Source organism: Bos grunniens, chromosome 28 (genome assembly GCF_055505025.1).
Source record: "Bos grunniens cultivar Pamir isolate PY7600 chromosome 28, Bosgru_T2T1.0, whole genome shotgun sequence".
Lineage (NCBI taxonomy): Eukaryota > Metazoa > Chordata > Mammalia > Artiodactyla > Bovidae > Bos > Bos grunniens.
Window position 1 is genome coordinate 32,635,568 of NC_141192.1, and position 15,057 is coordinate 32,650,624.

The 15,057-nt window shown below is 37.3% G+C and overlaps 1 protein-coding gene across 4 annotated transcripts in view; it reads right to left on the bottom strand.

Moving 5' to 3' along the window:
• The window catches only part of CSGALNACT2 (chondroitin sulfate N-acetylgalactosaminyltransferase 2), a 52,292-nt gene that overhangs the window by 13,268 nt on the left and 23,967 nt on the right, over positions 1-15,057 (bottom strand). Inside the window, exons 3-8 of one of the 4 annotated variants that reach the window (XM_086382566.1) lie at positions 13,278-13,494; positions 11,782-11,887; positions 10,819-10,910; positions 10,082-10,177; positions 8,412-8,590; positions 6,699-6,793 (exon numbers count right to left, since the gene is read on the bottom strand). In XM_086382566.1, the coding sequence (XP_086238692.1) occupies positions 6,699-6,793; positions 8,412-8,590; positions 10,082-10,177; positions 10,819-10,910; positions 11,782-11,887; positions 13,278-13,494 (785 nt within the window). The remainder of the gene's footprint in view (positions 1-6,698; positions 6,794-8,411; positions 8,591-10,081; positions 10,178-10,818; positions 10,911-11,781; positions 11,888-13,277; positions 13,495-15,057) is intronic. The other 3 variants (XR_015157062.1, XM_086382564.1, XM_086382565.1) reach the window with 3 other exon arrangements.

Sequence of the window (15,057 nt, forward strand, 5' to 3'; positions counted from 1 at the left end):
CTGATGCTAAGTCGCTTCAGTCATGTCCGACTCTATGAGACCCCATAGACAGCAGCCCACCAGGCTCCCCTGTCCCTGGGATTCTCCAGGCAAGAACACTGGAGTGGGTTGCCATTGCCTTCTCCGCTCCTGCTTCTAGTAGAATGTAAAACTTCCTGAGGGCAGGACCTTTTGCTAATTTTAATCACTTCTATATCTCTAGCACCTGGAACAATGCAGGGCACAGCACAGGCTTTCAATAAATATTTAAACGAATAAACAAACTTATAGAGGTATAACTTCTGTGGCAAAACCAAGATTAGGCTCTAATATTCTTATCTCTTCAAAAATATATAATACATATAATCCTGGTGTAAAGTATTAAAACATCTACTCTGACATTTCTACCCTATGCCAATTCTGATTTAATAAATATTATGAAAATTCTTCAAATATCAGACTTGTGGGAAAGAGTCATTGGCTTTGATTTTTAAATCTGCACATTTTCATGGAGGAAAGTAGAAGGAAACTCATATTATCCATAATCTCTGATTGTTTGTTTTTACTCTTATTCTTCTCCTAAGCAAGTGGGGGATGCAGCTATCCACACATAAGCTACATCTCCAGCTCTCAGCCCCTCATAAAAAACAGGTTCATGAATCCTCTGGCAACCCTGACACATCCCCTTAGGCCACTAATAAGCAATACACACCTACCAAGCTCAAACCGAAGTCCTGTTCTCTCCTCTTGCTACTCCTGTCTCTCCCTCAATCCCCACATTCTAATCCAACAGCAAGTGCTGTTTCTAAATCATACCTAAACCTCTCTACACAATTACCACCCTTGCCCAAGCCACAGCACCTCCTCGATCTACGGCAAAAGCCTAACTGGCTGCTTGCAGCTGGAGCCACACACAATTCATTCTCCACAGAATCAAAGCTCCCAAGGCTGTCTATCACCCTTAGCATAAATTCAAACCGCTCACAGGGGTATAAACAGGCTCTCCACGACCTGGCCTTTGTGCTCCCTCACCCACTGTGCTCCAGTCACCTTAGGAAATCCACTAGCTATCTTTCTGTCTGGAACTGCCTTCCCCAGTCATTGTGGGGCAGGTTCCTTCCTGTCATTCAGATGGCCCTCCAACAGCCTCATCTCAGAGAGGCCTTTCTGACCAAACAGCACAGAAATGATCTCATCATTCTTCACCACTCAGCCTCTTTTAATTATCTACTGGTTATTTGCTAACTGATTTTATTTTCTGTCTCTTCCTGCAAGACTAAAGATTCTTATGAATAATAACCACATTTGTATGGATCTCGGGGTTCCAGTGGTGAATAATGGCTGGCATAGAATGGACACTCACTATTTAATGAATTAATATAACAGTGGAGACTATGGAGTCAACATTGCCCAGGCTCCTGGCCCCACCTTGGTGAGCTGTGCACTGGGGGAGGGGCACCCATTCATGCCTAGCTCTCTCTTCATTTATAAAATACGGGTAATAACAGTGCCTACCTGAGAGGCTGTTACAGGATTAAATAAATTAACATGTATAAAAAACAGAACAGTACCCTGCATGAAGAAAAACGTACATAAAAATACTAGATATTACAGTATTCAAATATCTAACATATATATATATATAAAACCCTCCATTTTTTAACCTTACATTTACTTCTACATTTATGCAGTTGTATTTATTTCCATTTCATGAACAATCTCCTCTTGACACATAACATTCACCACAGTATATTCTACAATTCAACTTATAATTTTATTATTAGAGTTCTACTTGCTTTGAATGTTGTCCATGTTCTGCATACTGCTACTCTACACCTCTGATTATTTCCTCAGGAGAGACTCCTGCCGTGCAAATTACTGGATCAGAGGGATGATCCTACCTGACAGCTCTCAAACCAGAAAGTGTACCTGCATTCCCACACCACTGCAGGGATGGAAGAAGCTCTACCCTGCCAGCCTCACTCATGTGACTGTTTTTTTAAAAAGTGCTTTAACAGCAGAAAAAATTATCACCTGTTGTTTTAACTCATTCTTGTGAAGAATGACTATTTCAAACTGTTTACTATGAATTATTGTCAGATGTCTTTTACCTATTTTTTTCTGTTTGGTGTATTTCCTATTTACTTTCTAATGTATCTTTAAACATTATAGAGAGCAAACTTTTGTCTTATGCTTTTTAAGGAGAATGAAGCTTAAACAGGTTAAATAACTTGCAATGGTTACAAAGTGGTGAAACTAGAATTTGAAGTGGAAGCACTTAAACTTATTTTTCTATACAACATCTAGAATGCATCTACTTCAAAACATTCTTTGTCCACATTCTCTCAAACTAGACAAGAATATTAGCTCTTCATTCTTATACGTTGAGTCCATTTTGCATTTCTTTCGGTTTGTTTTTCAAGTAAAATTTTTAGATTTTTAAATTTTGAAACAATTTCAGGTTTACAGAAAAGTTACAACATAATAAAGAGTTCCCATATATTTCTCATGTAGCTTTAGCTTCCTTTAAATGTTATGATCTCACACTGCTGTGGTACATTTGTCAAAACTAAGAAACAACACTGATACATTACTACTAACTCACTCCAGACTTTATTTGGATTCCATCAGTTTTTTCCTTTATTTGAATTCTACCAGTGTTTCCTTTAATGTTCTTTTTTCTGTTCTAGGGGATCTGTCCAGGACACTACAGTACATTTTAGTCTCCTGAGAAACTGGGAGTGCCTCTCAGTCTTCTTTTTGATGATCTTGGCAGTTTTGAGGAGTAATGGTCAGGTATTTAATAGGATGTCCCTCCATTTGGGTTTATCTGAAGTTTTTCTCATGATTAGGCTGGGGTTATAGGTTTTGGAAGAAAGACCACAGGGGTGACATGCCCTTCTTGTTACACCTTATGTGGGGGGTACAGCACTAGTGATGTTAACCTTTTACTTAGTTTAAGGTGGTGCCTGCCAGGTTTCTCTGTTGAAAAGTTAAGAAGAAAAAGTTTTCTTTTTCCTTACTTCTTTGGAAGTGAGTCACCTAGCTCCACCTTGTGGAAAAGGGAGTACCTACAAGAGTTCTTTAAAATTCTGTGGGAAGATCTGTCCCTCCCCTCCTCCATCTAATTTAATCAACCTATCAATCTGTCATTTATTATTATTATTTATCTCCTTATTCACTCACAAAGTTATTCATATCAGTATGGACTCATGATATTTATTTTATGCTGGTGTTATAATCCAGTACTAGTTTGTTGCTCAAATTGTTCCAGCTTTGCCACTGGGAGCTCTTTCAGGGTCTTACATCCCTCTGACATATACCATCATCTTTTTTTTCCTAGAGCTACAAGATGTTCTGGGCTCCTCTATTACCCATCTCAGCACTGAGATCTGGGAGCTGGGCATGCTTATTACTCTAAGGATGTCACTGCTTCTGGGTATCTTGGGACAGAGTTGGGTAATACACATATTATACCATGTATATACCTTTTGACTTTTTTATCCTAAATTACTATTTAACTTTTTTATTATGTGTTTCATCAACTATTTAAAGAAACTAATTAAAGAAGTTTTACTGGGTTCTTGTTGTTGACCACTCTTAGGTCTTCCTCTTTCAATATGCTCATTTTTCATTCTGCTAAATTAGAAAAGGCCTCTGAAAAATAGTTAAACTGAGTTCTTCAGTGTTCAAAAATGTCTATTTTGCTTTCAAATAGGTCAAATATGGATTCTATAATTGAAGTTATTTTTCTTTAGAATGTTCAAGGGACTGCTTTAGTATTTTCTAGTATCAATATTATCACAAAGGCTGCAAGTGCCAACCTGATTATTATTCCTTTGTAGATAAGCTAGATTCTGCTACTTTGAGCATCTCTGGAAACTATTAGGATTGTCCCTTCTGTTCTCAAATGCCAGAAGATTTCTCTTTCCCTAGTTCTTTGATGTTTTCTTCTATTTCCTCCTCGCTCTGTTCTCTCTTTTCTCTCCCTTTCAGAACTCCAATTATTTAACAGTCTTAGAGCTTCTGAATTGATTTCCCATATCTTGATTTTTCTCTCACATTGCCTCTTGGTCCCAGTTGGCCTGTCTGCTAGTTTACAAATCTATTTCAACTGTGATCATTCTGCTATTCAGCCCATTTATTGAGTTCTATATTTTTGCAATTTCCAAGTTCTATTTTTAGTAACAAATCCTAATAATTTTATGAAATTAACATTTTCTTTAATTTCTTTAAAGATATATTTAAGCTAAAGTTGTTTTCTATTTCTATTTATAATCTCATGTGTCAATTTTTCTATTTATTAAAATTTGGTCTTCTTTCACAGTGTTAGTTTCCCTCAACTGTTTGGCTAGCTGTGGTTAGCTGCTTATCATTTTTGTTTCAAAAATCATTGTTCAAAAATCATTGTTCAAAAACCATGGTTGTTAGCTATCATTACAAAGGTCTATCTCCAATAACAGTGAAGAAGGGGCTAAACGTGGTCTTGGACAAATGTGCCAGTAGCAGTTCACCTTTGGAGTCTGCGGCTCCCCATCCACCCTGTAATCAGTAATCCTAGGGCTCTATCCTGCCTCTCTAGCTCCAGGGACCAAACATACTGCCTCAGCCTGAGATGCCTGTGATGCCTGCTGCTCAGCACACCTCCCAGAGAAGCACACAGACTCCACCACTCCTGTCTTCTATGAGCTCGGAGGATGCAAGGCAGCCTCATTGTCACTGTTCTCCTAAATATGTTCCAGACTGCTCTATCCTCCAGTAACCAATCCTATGACAACTACTGTCATCTTATAGAAATTTCTCAAAATTTAGATCTCCCAATGGCACTTCTCTCATTCTCCAATACTAATATGGCTTTTCATTTTTAATAATTTACTTCTACAAAGGATTTAGAGTGCCAGATAAGGCAGATGTGGTGCCCAGTTTGTCATTTTGACCCCATTTGTATCCATATTCCTAATACTGGCCTATAGATAAAGTAGACATCTGTGTATATGTATGCTATGTATACATGTTTTACCAGGGCTTGGCATGAAGATGGGCTTTCCTGGTGGCTCAGACAGTAAAGAATCTGCCTGCAATGCAGGAGACCTGGATTTGATCCCCGGGTCAGGAAGATCCCCTGGAGGAGGAAATGGCAACCTGCTCCAGTAACTTTGCCTGGAGAATCCCCATGGACAGAGGAACCTGGTAGGCAGATGATATGGTACTAATATTATCTGTTCTTTGAAAGTTTTGAAAAACTCAACAGTAAAATATATATATATATATATATATATATATATATATATGAAGGTTAACTATTTGATAACTGTTCTTATATTTTTAGTTGCTCTTAATCTCTTAAGAGCTTCCACCTCTTTTATTTATAGAATACTAAGATGAGCTTTTATAAAATACTAACATGAATTTAGTTCATGTTAGTATTTTATAAACTTTCAAATTTTTCCTTTTAGTTTTTTTTTTTTTTGGTTGTGCTGCATCTTCATTGCTGTGTGTGGCCTTTCTCTACTGCGGTCAGTGAGGGCTACTGTCCGTTGCACTGCACTGGCTTCTCTTGCTGACGAGCACAGATTCCAGCAGCTGCAGTACACAGGCTCCATAACTGTGGTGTGTGCCTTAGCTGCTCTGAGGCATGAAGAATCTTCCCGGACCAGGGATCGAACCGTGTTCTCTGACTCTGCAGGCAGATTCTCATCCACCGTACCACCAGGGAATTCCTATTTAGAATTTTTAAAAACTTACTATATGAGGTTGATTTCTTGTAACGTTTTCTTATTCTAATTTCCTATGTTGTGTTTTCTTTTATACCCTGAATTCACCTAACTTTATGATTATTTTTTTCCTGCACAAAAAGAATAAGCTCCTATGTGTGGCAACCTATTATTTTTGGTTCATTAATTTCTGCTTTTATCTTTACTTCTTTTCTGGAGTTATTTTTCATTTTTTAAACATGTTAAATTATCTTCTTAGTTTATTTGTTTCCTTTTTGTTCTTAATGTTATAAATAACAATAAAAAATTAGGCTAAACGCAATGTACTATGGACCGGATCCTGGAACAGAAAGAGGACTGTAGTAGAAAACCTGGTGAAATCCTAACAAAATCTACAGTGGAATTAGAAGTAACTTACCAATGTTAATTTCTTAATTTTGACAAATGAACCATGGTTATGCAAAATGCTAACATGAGGGGAAACTGGGTGAAGTACAAGAACTCTCTGTACTGTTTTTCCAACTTTTCTGTAAATCTGAATTATTCCATAGAAGTTTAACCTTTTTTTTTCAACACTTGTGTAACTTTGTCAGTAACTGTTAAATTCTGATATATGGAATTCCTATTCTAAAACTTTCTAAGTAATTTCTCATAGTATACTATTCCTTCTTATTTAGTAGTTTTAATTTCCAGTAAGGTTTTAAAATTAAATTTTTAGTATCACTAAAAGTAATTTGGTAGAAATGACCAGAAAATTTTCACAATCTAGAACATGAATTTTTCTCTGTAGCCTAAACTTTTCTCTCCCATCCCCAACATCTCTGCCAGAATGACACAACTCTGAAATAATAAATACGAAAGCATGTTATGGAGGAGGGTACACTATGAAAATGTATTTATAGTAACTATAGTTTTCAACTGAAACTTTTTCTACTAGTGAAACAAACATTAAGGAACCATCAAAGATCTTTGAGGCTTTTTCATAACTGACAGTAAGAGTCTTACCAGCTGCTGTTCCACAGGTGGGGGCACATCCAGGTTGGCATAAACGATGGCAGGGTTGTAAAGACTGAACACCACAGGGTAAAACACCTTCTTACCTATAAATGAAAATATACATTTACACCACAAAAAGAATAAAATAAAGCACTGATCTTTACTGCAATATCTACTGCAATTTTGTTAAAGTTTTTATTACATATGATTTTATTTTATTAATATTGCATTCTATCAACATTCAGGTTACTAAAACCTTGTGTTGATGATCATGATAATGATTTTACAATGTATCAGTAGTTCAGGCTATGAAACTATAACCCTGCAAAAGAACAGAGAAAAAAAGACTAAAAGATGCTTTATTCCCTTTTGATATATTTATTCCCTTTCACTCTGAGGAGATGCTCAAAAGTATTCTCTTACTGTTCATGAGGTGAGTCATTTATTAATCATTATTTCATTGAATTAGCAGTAACAGATATAGGTTAACCAATCACCAAGAAACTCTGAAACATCTATTAAATCCATCCTTCAAAATGAATTGTGAAACAGTGAATCCAGAGGATATTGTACAATGGATATACAGAGAATAAGTAAACTATAGAACTGCAGACAGATCTGAACAAGATTTGGAAAACCTGGGAAGACTAGTTTTAAGTACCCGATGGCCCCTCAAAAGGCCTTGTTATTAGCTTTCAAATAGTTAGCACTGAAGAGACCACTAAGGCTAACTAGCTAGCCCACCTCCCTCCCCTCAACAGAGAACACCTTGCTGAGATTGGCTTCAATCAGACATGGTAATATAAAGTGCTCAGAAACTGCAAAGGACCCTGTAAATAATGTGACAGTCTTTTTAATACAAGATTCCCAGCAGACTTCATTCATCTTGATTAAAACCCACGTAGGGAAGGGGAGCTCAATTTCCCCAAGACAAATTGTTCTTTTACATTAAAGAAACAATTTAAAATGAATATAAAATACTTCAGATAAAATATTTATTTTACATTAAGAAAATACATCTTCAACTACCGCATTCTGGCCTTCATGCTATCTGCTACAAAAAAAGTAAATCTAACCCTCATTTATCCCCCTGAGTCTCGAAGAGTTCCTGACAACCATCCCTAACCAAAATGATTCACAAGAAGATAACCTGCATGATCTGAGTAGTTCTATAAAAAACATACACTATGAAAAATTTTAATATAGAAAAACCTCTTTATCACATTACAATAATATCTGATATATAAAAGTCATTTGCTCTTATCATTTTTGAAATATGTACAAATAAAACAAAGTATAGTAGTCATCCCCAAATGCACAGTAGTTGCCCAAGCACCATCTATCTGTACCTAGACTTCTCCATGAGTGCACGCCTACACGCATGTTGGCACCACCTGCCTGAGGAAGAGTGCTTCTGACTCACACGCATCACACTGCTTGGCTTTTTCTGATGAGTTCTACTTCCTCCTTAATCAATTTCAAGATTTTTTATTTCTTTGCATTTGTTTATTTGGATTCAAATGTATACACTGGAATCTGGCCATAAAATAATAAGGGGTATGAACTTCAGAGGGGCAAATTTTTACTTTCCTACTTAATATTCCAATTAAGTCATGCCAAATATAACTTTAAAAAACTTAACTTGATTCAAAATATGGAATGTGCTGACACTTGAATGTTCTAAAATTTTACACTCAATTCACCTGCCAACATTTTACGCACCTGGCTCAGCATTTAATCGGCAGCTGTTAAGGAATTCGGCTGAGAAATATATATCGACATCACAGAAAAACATCAAGACTTCTCCCTTGTCCCAGGCTCGGGCACCCACATTTAGTCCTCGTCCACGATTAAATTCTTCATTCAGTGAGACCAAGGTGTAATTGTGAAAATTAGACTCACTATGAGGAAAACACATACAACAAATGGTAAGTCCCACTTGAAGCTGCCTCTGTTAACACAAGTTACAAAAAATACTTTACACTTCAGGTATTTATTATGTTGGGTCTATATTGATATAGGGAAATCATCAGCTTTAAATGTCTCTATCATCAGGGATACAACTAAATGCCCACATCTGAGGCAACATGCTAGTGACGTGAGGTTAGTATGTGTTGAGAGGCCACTACCTTTCGTGATCTTAAAAACCTATTGGGGAGGTTAAGAAATATACACATGGGAAAACAATCATAGTGTCTGGTGATAAATAATGCAATCCACATGAATGATACATACAAAGAATATTCTTTTCTCGAGTTTCTTAGATCTTTGCTCTAATGTGCCCTCATGAGAGGGATCCCCTTCACACCACACGTGAAGTAGCCCTGACCTCCCTTTGCTTCAATCTTCATCCCTCTGTCCAGCATTGTTTCCCTCAGTATCACCGGACACGTCTGTTCCAGTGTCTCCCACTAGAATGTAAGCTCCATGAGAGCAGGGATTTTGTTTTGTTCATTACTATGGACACAGTGCTTCTCACAGGGTATGAGTTCAGTAAGTATTTTATGATTGAATGAATGAAGTGCAGTTCAAGAAAAAAAGACTGCTTGTGTCTGTAGTAGTTAGAAAAGATGTTAGAAGCAGAATTTAAGTTATGCCTTGGTTAAAATACTGAATTCAGTGGGGAATGTAAAGGTCATTCCAATTAATTATTCTCAAAGGCAAGGAGGTAAGAAAGTACAAAGCTTTTTAAAAAACAGTAATCAGACAAATCAGACTGGAACACAGGGATAAAAATGGCAACAATGAGAGAAGACCAGAAAAGGCTCAGATTGAGGAGGAGAGGTTAAAGACTTTGGTTAGTGTTCTGACGTCAAGGAGGAGTCAGGGTTTTTCCACAAGGGCAGTGGTTTCCACAGCCAAGGGACTGCACCCACTGCATCAGATCTGCCTGGGAACGTGTTAGAAACACAAATTCTCAGGCCCCACCCCAGACCCCTGAATCGGATATCAGGGGAGGAGCCAAGCACCTGAGACTCTCTCGCGACAAGTCACTCTCGACAAGTGACTGATGTTGGAGGACTACTGCACTAGGGGATAGCTGGATCAAAAAAGAACATTTTAAAAAGATTACTCTTATAACACGATAGAATGGGGACTGGAGAGATGGATGCCAAGGCTCAAACAAGGCATGGAGTAGACTCTGAGTGCCCCTGCCCTTCCACCCGACATGCTGCAAATCTCTCTCTTCTTTTGAGGAAACTGTCAATCACCATCTCTCACTTCCAGATCAAGTGGAGGAACTAATCATAGAATATACCAACCACAGTGACTTCCTAGGGGCAGGGAGCCAGACTCAAGCTGGGCTAATCAAAATATCCCCACCCCACCTGGCCATAGTAACTGGCTCAAGACTGGGCAAAAGTCCTTCCCTGGGATTTTCTCAACTGGACCTGGGAGAAAGCTCTTTCCTTTCTGACAGCAAAGCTGAGAAGATGTGAGCCCAGAGCCGCCAACAGCCATATACCTCACATGTGGAAGGAACCAATCTGCAACAGGAGAATGAAGTCAACATGCAGAGAAAAACAGACAAGAAGACAAGAGAATTCTGATGGTAGTCAAATCTCTGACCCCAGTCACTGAGACACCAAAGCTGTTTTGGTATTCTTCATTAAATTTGGTTTTAATAATCCCTTTAATCTGGGGAGTTATCCAAGATTCTTCAATAATGCTCTCATTTTCCTCAAGTAAATTCAAAATAAGTTAATAAGTTTCCATCATTTGCCACAGAGGAGTCTTGATTAATGCAACTTCTGTGATACTAACATCAGTCACTGGCACTTAGCAGGTGATCTGCAAATGGTAAGGAAGGAAAGGAACCTGGGTTAAGGTGGTGGCAGCAGCAAGGAAAGGGCAGAGCAGAGGTCCTGGGCAGTGCGCAGAAACTGACTAATTACAGGGAAAGAATGAGTGAAAGATGCTGCTCTCAGACATCAAGCCCGGGGATTATGAGAATGAGCTTAGTGTGAACTGAAAGAGGGCCATCAGGAGGAGGAGCTAGCGAAGGGGAAGGAGAAGACAGTGTTTTTCATACCCCAATGCTGTGAGTCCCTTTGGGACCGGGAGCACACTCCCTCCTCTGTGCCCAGTCCTATCCCAACCACCCCAGTCAGACTCCCAAGCAGTGTACCTGGAACATAGTCGGTGGGATTCAATGAATGTTAGTTGAACGACTTGAGAAGAAAGGCCGGCCAAAGCTGGACTCTTAGGGAGTGGCCACAACTAGCAGAAAGGTAAAGAAGCAAGTAAAGGATACAGAGTTGATGTGGTCAGAAAAGACAATCAACCTAGTATATTACATTATAACAAATCTACATTTACAAAATATATACATTTTACAAACATCAGAGGAGAGTTTCAAGAAGAAAATACTGGTTAGGCATCAAGTGTAAGAAAGCAGTCAAAGAGGATGACAGAGAAAAGGCTGAAATTGGCAGTTAGGTCCTAACTCTGGGCCCATAACTTAGAGATGAAAAGGAAGAGAAGCTACAGAATTAATAATGGAGTATTAAGGAATGACTAATTCATTCGTTCAAACCTCTGAGCACCTACTATGTGCCAGGTACTACATGAGTTGCTTGGTTAGAGAACTACTGTTCTGTGAGGTTTAGTTGTGAAAGGACAGAAACCTAATGGTAGTTACTGGGTACTGCACAGTTGGGTGGGGGTCTCTGAAGGATAGGGGAGACCTAAGCATCATTTGCAGGGAGAGAAAGAACTTAGGAAAATGGAAGGAAAGAAAGGTGGCAAGTAAGAGACAAGCTTAGGAGATGATATAAAAGTGAAAGGATTAGACTTAGAAAAAAGTTAAGAGTTCAAAAGAAGGAAATGAAGAGTGAATGGAGGCAAATACAAAGGTGAGTGGGCCACAGAGTAACAGCACCCTAATCATGCCACGCTGAGGTTAAGGAAGACGAGTCATTAGAGTTGCATGAATAAACTCAGGGGTGAAACGAGGAACTTACTACCACCACCACTCACATCTCAGCCAACTTTCAACAGCAACTATTCAAAATTATTAATTCATTAAGTATCTGAAATTCTCATTCTTCTGCTATTATACATACAAGACTTCAATGTGGACATGGCTCACCAACCTTGCGACAGATTCTAGGATAGACTTGACTTTAGAAAGTCCTTCTTTACCAAAATACACCACTGTGAGATGAATTCTCTTGTCCTGATGAATACATACATCCCTGACAGGGTTGAAAAATAAAGTTCATTCAGGAAAATATAGAAGGCACTGCTCATTCAGAAGGCAATCATACGAAGCTTTATAAGAAAACAAAGCATTACTCATTTAGAATGAAATCACATGAAACTAAGGAAATATAAAACTGGCAATACTGCTGAATTATTAAAGGCATCACAGCAAATGTGTAACAGCATATATGTCAAAATGAATGCAACACCTGGAGATCCAATGTAAGCAGCCCAAGAAGCTGCCATATTTTGAAACATTTTTGGAACTTTTGCTTTGGTATTGCCTTCAGAAGCAAACTATAAGCTATTCAAAGAATAAATTTCAATCAGTTCAAAATCAAATAAATAACTCAAGTTTTAGTTCAAAACTTATTTTGTCCTCAGACTACCTAATTAGAGAAATTATATCTATCATCAAGGAATAAATATAGGTCATGATTGAGATTATTAACTGTGGAGAAAAATGTAGCATCTGAAGGTAATTCCCAAAGGCAATTAAAAATGCTTTAGGAAATCAGTTCTCAAGCAGGCAATTTCAAAAAGGCAACTCATTTGGAAGCATGATTTCTAGATGTTCTGTAACAGAATTGTGTTAACTAGTTTTTATATGCAACAACTCCAATGAGAACAAAAACTGGGATTACAAAGAATTCAGACTACCATATTAAAGTATTAAAAACATGACAATTATTTAATTAAAAAAACCAAAAGTTTTCTCAAATCAAAAGTCTAATATGTAGTTGTTAATTTTTAACACTTCAGCATGTAAAAATATCCAAATTTAATAATTAAAAAATGTTTTTAAAACCGTTACAATCTTTGCTTCCCAAGATAGAATAACATTCTCCCATTTTTACTTGAATATTTGTCTTTTCTTCCAATTTTGAAATTCAAATTGTTCTCAGAGGAGTTTTCTGGGGAGATAGTAATGTTCCATATCTTAATTGGAAAGGCAGTTACAAGAATGTATAAATTTGTCAGAAGTCATGAAACCTGTATGCTTGGAATAGGTCAATTTTATTGTATGTAAGTTACGCCTCAATAAAGTTATTTTTGAAAATTCAACTTGTCCTAAAATGAATTCAAACACAATTATAAAGGTAATCAAATTCAGTTCCTAATAGTTGTCACCCTCAATTTACTTCACAGTTCAAATTGTCAATAGCATAATACATGTGTCAATAACACAATACATGTGTCAATAACACAATACATGCCTTAAGAATAAAGGAAATATTAAAAACATAAAAGTTTCCCAAAGCCTATAAAATTATTCTGCAATTCTAAGTAACCCTACTCAGTGAAGGTAAACTAAATAAAATGGCAAGAAATGTTTTTTTTTTTTAGGAGCACTTAGCCAAATCACTAAGCTCTGGGAATTACCTGAAGTTCTGCATAAACTGTGCAAATGCCTCAGTTCTTCCAGCAAGTGGCACGATGATATTAATAACTGATCTAGTAATGTCAATCATCTCACTCTTCACTTTCATGAGAGGTCCAAAAGGGCGGAAGAGAGTCACGTGTCTGTATTCCATAAGGTCTGCTTTCTTAAAAAAGAGTTCATACTGGGTGCCCTTATCTTTCTCAGTGCGATAATAACCTAAAGGAAAGAATTAGAACAAAGATATCTCCATATTAAAGTTCACAAATTCAGTACAACTACTGACTTTACTCAATGATCAAAAGTGTGAAATCCGACTCGTACAGCTTTTATACATTTGTGAAAATTTTATCCCCATGATACAGTCAGTAAAAACTACTACTTTAAAAGAAGGTTAAAAAAATATTCTGCTCTATTATTCAATCCATAAAATTTATTCCAAATGGTGATGATTCCTTTTTACATGACTTTTTAAAAAATAGCAGAATCTATCAACACAGAAACCAAATGATGAAAATAAAGAAATTACTTCTAGCAATATTAAGTTCTAGACCTGAAAGTCAAAACTTCTGTTGCTTGGTTCAGCTTAACAAAAAATGAATTGAGTGTATCTGTGTCAGGTACTAATGGTATAAAGAGGGCTTCATGGTCCCAGTTCCGTCTAGCAATGGAGAAAGAAAAAGGAAATAATAATATAGTGATATACACATGCAAACACACAGACTCTAGATAGAACGAAGTCAGACAACGAAAAATTAGTATAAATTTAAACATGGTGATTTGAGATGCCTTTGGGAGAAAAGCCTGGAAGTCTATTAGGCAATCTGATTTGTAAGTGTGACACTCAGGAGAGAGATTAGACCTACAGATGTGTCAGTCAGCCAATATCTGGAAATAAAATGGTGAACAAGAGATTGGTCCCACTCCTCCTGAGGCTTATAGTCTAACAGAACTACAAATCAGGAAATGGGCAATGCGGTATATGAGGACAGTGCTCTGAGAGGGGGCACAGGGTAAAGATTATGAGAACACATAAGAACACTGCTATCTTAAACTTGTAGGTTGGTGATGACCTCCCCAGAAGAAGTGACATCTAAGCTGAAGTCTGGAACAGGAACAGGAGCTACTAAATCATTGTCCGTAATTATTTTTCTGATGAGGGAAGTGGCACAATGGAGGAAAAGCAAGGGACAAAATATGTTTCGTAACAGAGAAAAATCCTGTAAGTGACAGAATCCCAGGAGAATTATATTAAAAAAAAAAAAAAAAAGCAGGAGCTACAGAATATAAAACTGGCATAGGTTCCTTTCTTTTTAAGAAGACACGAAGATATTTTACATATCTTAGCTACTTCCTCTGCAGCTTTCAATTCTGCCATAAGCTATAAACATATTGAGTGAAAAGATAAAAAGCTGAGCCTGCAGAAAAACTACAGGAGTTTTGAAAGAAACAACCCATCAAAAACTGCAGGAAGTGACGGGGTAAAAAGAGATGGCTATAAGGAGAAGATAGCTGAAATGCCACAGAAAAGCACAAGGCCCTTGCTGATGGCCTCCAAAGGCTGAAGGTATTACATTATAGCAAGTGATACCCATGAAGACCGGGGTAAAAAAAAAACAAACAAATCAAAAAACTACATGTGGCATACAGAATCAAGCAAAGAGAACTTTTAAGAAATATTTGTATTCAAAACGGCTTTAAGCCTACAATTAAATATCTAGCATGCGGTATAAGATGGAGATGGGTTGGGGCCTATAATTATTTCTGATATAATCTATAATT